At 43.4% G+C, this 8,631-nt stretch overlaps 2 protein-coding genes across 5 annotated transcripts in view; one reads left to right on the top strand and one right to left on the bottom strand.

Moving 5' to 3' along the window:
• Positions 1–647: 647 nt before the first annotated feature.
• Positions 648–1,296, bottom strand: LOC8032524 (zinc finger HIT domain-containing protein 3). Its single transcript, XM_040499168.2, has one exon. The coding sequence runs from the start codon at positions 1,190–1,192 to the stop codon at positions 800–802; it is 393 nt and encodes a 130-aa protein (XP_040355102.1). The 5' UTR covers positions 1,193–1,296; the 3' UTR covers positions 648–799.
• Positions 1,297–1,309: 13 nt separating this feature from the next.
• The window catches only part of LOC8032520 (protein kinase C, brain isozyme), a 76,027-nt gene continuing 68,705 nt past the window's right edge, over positions 1,310–8,631 (top strand). The window contains exon 1 of one of the 4 annotated variants that reach the window (XM_029978167.4): positions 1,310–2,298. In XM_029978167.4, coding sequence (XP_029834027.1) covers positions 2,129–2,298 — 170 coding nt within the window. In that variant the 5' untranslated portion in view covers positions 1,310–2,128. The remainder of the gene's footprint in view (positions 2,299–8,631) is intronic. The other 3 variants (XM_002410179.5, XM_042294653.1, XM_042294652.1) reach the window with 3 other exon arrangements.

The following is an 8,631-nucleotide window of genomic DNA, read 5'->3' as shown; positions in this document are numbered from 1 at the left end:
AAGGGGTCATGAAACGATATTGGATTGGAATGTTTGTGACTTTACAGAAGTACGCTGGTCCTAGTCTGGCCCAAATATATTCGCACAGACCGCCACTAATTCAGAAGCTTCTTTGTCATGGTGAAATTGCGAGGATAAAAGGGGACTATTTCTTTCAGGCTTGCCTTCGCAAAGCTTTTCAACGTAATTGTGGTATCAAAACCACCCGCCTGACGACAGTCAAGCGCGGCTCATGGATTGGCCGTGAGAACTGCATGACCACTCGACTTGGGCTCGTAACTATCACTGCCTCAGTGAGCACTCGGGTAGTGGCTCGTGTCCAACCACTGCGGTGATGAGAATAGCCAAACTAACAATGCCTGGAGCTCGGCACGCGTTTTCTACGTTGCCAAACCCAGCGCATGACTATGATTTATGTTGGCGGCAAAGGATAGGCACCAGGCTGCATGGGCGCTTGTTCTGGCTACAGTGGAGGGGATGAACGATGCTCATATTTCGCGAAATTTTTTGGCGACTGTCAATGACTAGAGAGATAAACTATGGCAAGTTTATGCGGTTATTAATGTTGGGGAGTGATCCTGAATAGTATTCAGCGTAAGTAGAAAAACCGTTTCATGGCCTCTGTAAGCAACAAGAAATAACGGATGTTTGTTCACATAGCCAGTCATGGCGCGCTTTATAGTGTTATTTAAACGCGACAAAGACTGCATGACGTCACGGAACAGTCACGTGACGTGCCTCTCCAGAGATCGTTGCACTGTCCACCCGCAAAACTTGTCAAAACGAAACCAAGACGTTCTCAGTCTCCGACGACCTGGAGGCAGACGTTGACGAACTCGACAAAGATGGGTTCCCGCATGGCTTGGTCGAGGAGGCTACGAGGGTCCGGGGATGCGTCGAGAGCCGACACGATGCGACGCAGATGTGGGTTTTTCAGGAGATTCTTCAAGTTCTCCGAATGACCGAGCAGCTCGAGCTTTTCGGGCGGAACGGTGTCCTCGGTGACGACATGGTGTCCGTTCTCCTCAGGAGGACACAGCTCGACGCGGGGCGCCGTTGCCGGGCTTTCTGATTTCTTGCAGTCCGCCTTGTGAGCGCGGTAGCACTGGGAGCTGCAGTAGCGCCACAGGCACGTTGGACAGCGGTACTTGGAGACGCTCGTCTTGCAGACGTCGCAGTTGGCGGTAGGCATGGCTTGTATCTGTAGACAACACAACAATTCAACTGTACTAACACAAAGTGCACAACCCTCCCGATAAAACCACGTGCAGCGGTTTGTTGACAAATGGCGAGACGTCCTTGGATTGGATTCCTAGCCCCCTGGATCAAACTGTTATGTGGATTCTGAATTTAAAAAAAACACGTAAATTCAGTAAATTACTGAATTTACGTTATAACTAAAAAATGCAAATTATTTAGGCGTAAAAATCCCTCAAATTCATTATATCGCGTTAATTATATTGCGAAAACAAGATTTGCTTGGTTTCGCTTTCGCCGAGAAAATGCTCCAAGGTCAGTCGGCATGCTCTTTGATTGCGGCACTTTTATGCGCAGATTAGATCAGGGCTTGCCAATAAAGGAGGAAGACCCTAGCTATTCAGATAACCGCAGCAAGAACGACGTAAGATCGCCGCTGCTTCTCGTTGCAACCCTTGGTCGCAACCAAAACATACAAATAAGAGAACTCAAACACCGCATAGAAGCAACAAATGCGCAAGCGCAGCGCTGCTGCTTTCTCGACTCCCGTCCTCGCAGCCGCTTGCCTCGTCAAACAAACGCGCCTTCGTTCACGGCAGGACGTCGACGTCGCATCAAGTGCGCTGCGCGTGCGCGCTCGATGTTCCACGCTTCGCCCGCTGCGCCGGAGAGCCGGACAAACCCGACCGATCTGACCGATCCACGGGGCTTCGAGCGCTCCGTTGGCTCCGTGCGTGCCTCCGTCACCGAGCGCTGTTGCAGGGAGGTGTTCCCCGCGCTCTCTCTTCGGTGTGTGGGGTTTGTGCTCACGTGTCTGATGTCCACCTGAGCCGTCGTCGGAACCACCGAGCGCCGTGAGCGGTGACTGCAGCCTGTAGCAGTTTAAAAAAGAAAACAAAAAAACGCCACCACGGCCGCGACACCCGCCGACATGGCCGACGAAAATGACGACGGCCTGGAACAGCCGATGCTGGGTTTCAGGCTTAGGGCGCGCAAGGGTGCCCTAAAGAAGAAAAACGTCTTTGAGGTCAAAGACCACAAGTTCATCCCCAGGTTCTTCAAGCAGCCCACCTTCTGCAGCCATTGCAAGGATTTTATATGGTGAGCGGTTTCCCAACCCGAGCCGTCGCTCGCGTACCTTTCATCGCGCTCGCGTACGCCATGATCATTCACCACAGAAAGTAATCTCCGTACGAGTTGTTTTTATTTGTTTTCTTCCCCAAAAACCTCGGCTGCCTCGGCTACCGCTTGGATAGTGCAGCTTCTCGAGTCTGGACTATGGTTTTCGAGCATCGCGGTTGTTTGGCCGCAAAAATAATTGACGGGAGAGAAAAAAAAAAAAAAAAATAACAAACGTACTGTTCTTTTGGTTCAAATGCATAATGTTATATTCATATTTTCGTTCGGATGTAGAGTGTCGCTTTCTTTCGAGCGTGCACAATATGTTTCCTGGTAATCCCGGGCTGTTGCCCGGAAGTGTGAACAAAGGGAGACAAAATAACAACGTTGGACGAGCAAGCAAAAGCGCGCACTTGCATGCATTCCTATGCGAGACACAGGTAGCGCTCGCTCGCTCGCAGGAAAAACTCGAAATAACATAAATAAATTTCTGGCCGGGCGGTGTTCCATGCGCTCCGCAAACGATGCGGAAAAAACCTTGGAGGCTTACATCCGTTTCGTACATGCCTGTTTACCCGGCGGGCTAATTCTTTCGTCCCCCCCCCCCACCCCCCTCCTTTTTTTTTTCTTTTTTTTTTCTTCCCACTTTTGCAGTACCCCTTGCTAAAAGCGACCCTTTAGCAAATCCCAGCTTAGAGACCTTTCTCTTTAGAAGATAAATAAACTAGCACTGGGAATTCGTTCAAAATTGAAGACTTTCGGTCCTACGTTGAGTTTTGCTTTTTCGCCCCAGTGCGCGCGCAGTCTTTTAAATTTTTAAATGTATCGCTCGCACGGGAATCTCGCCTTTTCGATGTTTAATTGAGCAACTAGTTGTTGTCTTGACCTGTGAACTTCAGTCCTGCTGATACTCCAACGATTGAAGCAATAAAACCTGCTGCAGAGGCTTAAAAAAAAAAAAAAAAAAAAAAGTATGTTTTGGAGGCTCGATCTTCAGCATCGTTTCTCAAAATATGGGCCCGTATTAATTTTTTTGTTGTTGTTGTTGAAATGAGGGTGCGCGTATTTGAGGGTGTTCCCCGGCCTATCCGATATCTACGGAAATGACATGTTCCCTGCGAGTATAGTCTTCCCACTTTGCGGCGCACGGAAAAAGAAAAGAAAAGAAAGGAAGTTCGTTTCCTTGGGTGCGTTGAACTTTTTTGTATCTTTATCTACAGGAAAATAGAGAGAGGTGAGGCCAGTGGCAGCTAAGTTCCTGTATCTCTAGTGGCACCTATGACTCTGCGCAACGCAGCGGATCTTGCACTCGCGCAAGCACTCGCGCCACAAAAGCGAAAGCGAGAAAAAAGAAAGGGCAACTGAAGTAAAGTATAAAATAGAAAGAAGGAAAAAAGAACGCTGTTGGGATGTTCGACCCGTGTTTATACTATTAAATGTATGTTTCTTGGTTGGATAGAATATCCCTAAGTCTGGTTATTCATTGCCGTTTATGCTTGCTCAATCAAAAACGCAACATAAAAGAAAACAAAAAAGGTATGACGGCAGTACATGGTTGCCTCAATTTTTTCAAAGAAAAAAAAAGTTTTCTTTTCTCCTTTAAAAAAAGAAATTACACCTCGATCTGTTGTACAACTGAGTCGGTTGCGGGTGAACTTTTGATATAACCTTGGCAGAAATGGTAGACACGACGGGAGATAAACAAACATTACTGTCTGTGAAGGACGGTTGTCTTTGGTTGATTGCCCCTCTCGGCAATCACAAGTTTCCCAGGTCACAGAATCTAAAACTAGCATTCTTTAAACTTTTTTTGATTGCACATTGAAAGTTAGCTCACTCCATATTTTCACCCGATTTGCTTTCACTTTTAGGTCACCCATCCTCCCACCCTGGGGTCACTCCTTTTGAGTTGCCTCGAGCGACATGTTTTTATTCGGAACTGGAACTTTCTTATTTAGTTTACTACTTTATTACTAAATTCCATAGATCTCGGCATTCCCCATAAAGCGCGAGGTTGAACGACAGATTCGCCTTTCTCAAACAACGAAGGAGCAAAGTGTGACAGAAGTCCCTTTAACAAAGCTTTCCACATGCTGTCAACAGGTGTTATTACGAGACAAAACATTGCCTTACTCACAAAAATGAGATCGACAGCCCATTTGGGAGAGGCAGGGAGCAATTCGAAATTGAAAGCTGCGTGGGAGTGTGCCTGAGTATATTTGAGCGTGGCACTCAAAAGGTTAATGTAGAAACTACTGCTACCACTACTACTATTACCACTACTAACAATATCTACTTACAGCATCAACAGCTATTAACAACAACAACTACTACTAACATCACCAACAACAAAGAACAACAATAGTAATAATCATAATCTTCTCTATTGGCTCAGGAGAGCCAATAGTAGGTAAATCAAGGGTGAAAAATGTGCGAAATATAAAACATTATATGCTGAATCCACAGGGGACAGGCAAGAAATATACAAATATGTTTTGGTGCGGAAAAATGCCGTCGCATCCACATCATTGAAGTCGGATAATTCTCAAAGAAAAGTTATTGCTAAGTATTACTTTCTGAAAGGATAATTTGTAATGAATTATTTTCTGCATGCTAGTAGTTCTAATTGTAATTAACAACCTTGGAAGCAGCATAGCTGTAATTGTGATTAAATTACATTTCCAAATGAAGTTGCCCTAGTAGGGTTGCACTGAGCAAACGTTTGCAATATCTGGTCGACTTGTTGTGTGCACAAAATTTATATATGTTTGGTGAACTGAGCAGCATTCCATAATGCAAAGCTGCAGAGGATGCGCATCATACTTATATGGATCCTGAGCTTCCTTGAGTCTAGAAAAGTTTTACCGGCGTTTCGGTGTCCTCAATGGACTCCTCTGATCTTGCGATCCCATAGTAAGCATGCTTCAATAGGCTTTTAAAAGGAATCGGCCTTGGAGCCATGTTAGGGCTGAATTCTGCTTGAAATGAATTACTTGCCGCCATAACACCGTTTGCAATGGCAGAACCTAATCAAGTCTTCCTTGATATGAAGTGAAAGACGCTCAAGTCACAAAAGCTGTGTTTCTAGGGATCGCTTTTGTTTAATTTCAATAGAGTAAAGATGATGATTGGAAAAGATGAAAGTGAATATGTTAATAGTATTTAAACTCCATTGCAAGACATCTAATTAAGGCCCCAGGAAATTTCTGCATTATTTTCCTTTTTGTCTAATGCTCTCTTGTTTCATTATACCTGTTCAGATTTTTGGTTATGTAAGTCATCTCTGCGAGCAATTAAATATATATATTTTTTATTATGCCAGTGGAGGTACCCGTCTCAGCTGTCCCTCGGTGGCCAGTAGTATCCACAAGCAACAATAAAAAAAATGTTTTTGGCTTTAATATGCAACTCCAAATTTACGAAGTCTCAAAGTTGGTATGGAAAGAACCTTATTTGATTTTTGAATTGACATGTAGTACCTGAGTTTCACCCCCTCAATACGAAAACCTGGTGACTAAAAGGCATTTTTATGCAACCTTTAATTGTAAATAAAAAATGAAAAATGTGTTCGTAGTTGCTGCCTGTAAGAAACACTTCGAGCGAGCTGAAATGTCAAGCCCATTTATTATCTGGTCGTGACAAATCGTCGGCGGCGGATTCTTCGCAGCCCTCTTGAAAGATAATGCGTCATTATGTGAGTCAGTTAGACCGACCCATGCCATCTGGGTCGAGATAAAGGGCCGGGAAGGAATAGCGTTTGCGAAGTAGCCCCCTTTGCAAGATTTGAGTCTCAGATTTGGCTCCCTTTTCCCGTTTACAAAGCTTTGTCGGCGTCTTGCTTTTTAATTTTGTAGTTGAGTTCCAACGATAGCTCGCTCGACCAATTACTACAATGAGCCTTGGAGACATCCTTTCATGTGTAAAAGGTTAGAAAGTTCCATTCCAATCTCTTCTAAAATTGTGCTCTGTTTCGGTAAATTTTTTTTATTCATCGGCAGTTTTCGTTTTTGCATCGACACAAAATTCTGCTTGCTTCAGAATCTATACGAAATTCCGGTCTACCAGTGTCGCTTTTGGTACACTGTAAGTGGAACGAATGCAATAAAAGAAAAGTTTCAAGGCAAGTATTTTAAGCAAGGGCCGGTTCACACTCTTGTGACTGCTTACGACTGTGTGCCTTAAAAACTCTTAAACCCTAACGAAAAGAGAATGCACTGGCGCCACCTATTGGGTAGTCGTGGAGCACGTGCAGTTTCCATATATTTCCTTTGTTTTTTTTTGCACATCAGTCTTTCTTTCTTGGCTCGAAAAATTTCTGACAATGCTATGAACAACCATTTTCCATAGCTGGTACGTACCTTTGATCTCACGAAAATACCGCAAAACCTTCACTCTAGTGAAACGCAGTTCCAGGGTCTCCTCATAGACGACGCCAGGGTGCCAGCGTGTTCTCTCGTCGTAAAAGGTTGCAAGAACTCCGTCCTAAGCAAATGCAACTCTGTAGGGGCCTTTTAAGCTTGGATTGCTCCGGCGCATCTTTCAGTAGTCAATCATTGCAACATATCGCGCCATTTCGACTTGTGCCAATTCTAAACAAAAGATAACACTGTGAGCCAAAATGTTTAAACTGCAATATGCCATTGCCGTGAAGTGCCGCTGGGAATTCGGACACAGGGTCGAATTTTGTGTTGGCATTTCAAGAAAGATTTTTACGTCACAGTGACGACTCCGGAGCATTTGCTTGTCCGATGTGGTTTTGCCCCTCTGTGCAAAACTTCAAACTTTGAAAGAGTCGAATATTTCCTCAACGTCTGAGCAATGTTGAACCCAGAGGCAAAGGTTACAGGCACATGCTGAACAATGTTGAGCCGAGAGGCAAAGGTTATCGGCACATGCTATGCCAGCATTGTAGTTGGGGTACTGCGGAGATTTTTCACCTTACACAAATTTCTTTTTTTTTTTTATTATTTAACTTGTGTTTTTGGGTTTTGTATATTACTGCATTTAATGCAGAGTCATGAATCAAGTGGCTGCATGATGCCAGCAGTAAAGATGAAGGGGGAAACTGCATTGTGCTGCACTCAAGCAGGGAGATTGTGAATATAGAAAACAAATTCGACTTGGGTAGTGCTGGTTTCTATCGCCAACTTTGATACTGCGTGGTGTCTTCTCCTAGCTATCCTAGCCTAGCTAGTGAGTTTGTACAAAATACAGAGCAAACAAAAGGTGCTCTTGTGCTTCTACATCATCGTTTGGCTCTTTTTCGTTATTCTCCAAGTTTTGCTTCATTTAAAAGATGGGGCACTTCTACATTTGAGAAAAAACGCTTGAATTGCGTTCATTTCGCCTTTGGAATAACAGATATCAAAATTATATTTCAACGCGACGCGCCGGAGAGCCATACAAGCAATTTCAAAATAGGACTGAAGCCCCGCCTCCCTAGCCTTGGGCAGCCAAAAGAGCCGTCGATGACGTCACGTACAGCGACTGTCTTTCGCGTTTTTCTCGCGTTTACCAATACTTACGCAGCAAATGGTTTGGGTATTCGGGTTCATGGGGTAAAAATACACTAGAATTCACTTCTAACTCATTTTTTCCAAGAAGCTCCGTAGCTTCCCTTTAAATAAAAACAAAGAAATTATTTATTTTTTCTTGCTGGAAGAAGATTTGGATTACTTATTAAAAGAATCAAAAGCTATATATGTCCATGAACTGTGCAACTTTAAACTTTCTCTTAAGGGGGGACACTACCAAAAAAAAAATTTCTGCAAAAAAAGTTGACTTTGAAAAATGATTTATTTACATCCACCAACATCTAGAGAGTATTTCCTGAAAGTTTAATTAGTTTACACTGCATAGTTATTTTTTTATTAATTATTTTCTGTCCATCGAAGCTAAAGGAGAGGTAGGATTTGGAGCACTTTGAACACATTTTTCTCCGTTCCACTTTTTGGTATAAATTCCATTTTAGTCAATCTATCGTTTGATAATGGCAATACAGGGAAGGCTTGTTCTTCACTTTTCCCCACTCAAATTTAATAAAGAATGCGGCTATGGAATTTTTTGTCAGTCTACAAATGTTTTTTATAACAAATGTTGAAATTTTGTCGAAGACACAGAAGACCAAAAAGTTGACCACTTTTGTAGAAGAGAAAATTTATAGAAATAAATTACTTTTTACAAAAACCTTTTTGTAGTCGTACCCCCAGGCATTCTGCTACATATCTAGCGAATAAAAATCTTGAATATTGTGATCGTTTTTTGACGATAGATTAACTAGACAATGTAGGTGTGTTGCTGATAGAAGCTGCTCTA

This window comes from Ixodes scapularis, unplaced genomic scaffold (genome assembly GCF_016920785.2).
Source record: "Ixodes scapularis isolate PalLabHiFi unplaced genomic scaffold, ASM1692078v2 PGA_scaffold6__148_contigs__length_123643588, whole genome shotgun sequence".
Taxonomy (NCBI): Eukaryota; Metazoa; Arthropoda; class Arachnida; order Ixodida; family Ixodidae; genus Ixodes; species Ixodes scapularis.
The sequence above is the reverse complement of the archived record's forward strand: the minus strand, read 5'-3'. Positions and strand labels throughout refer to the sequence as shown.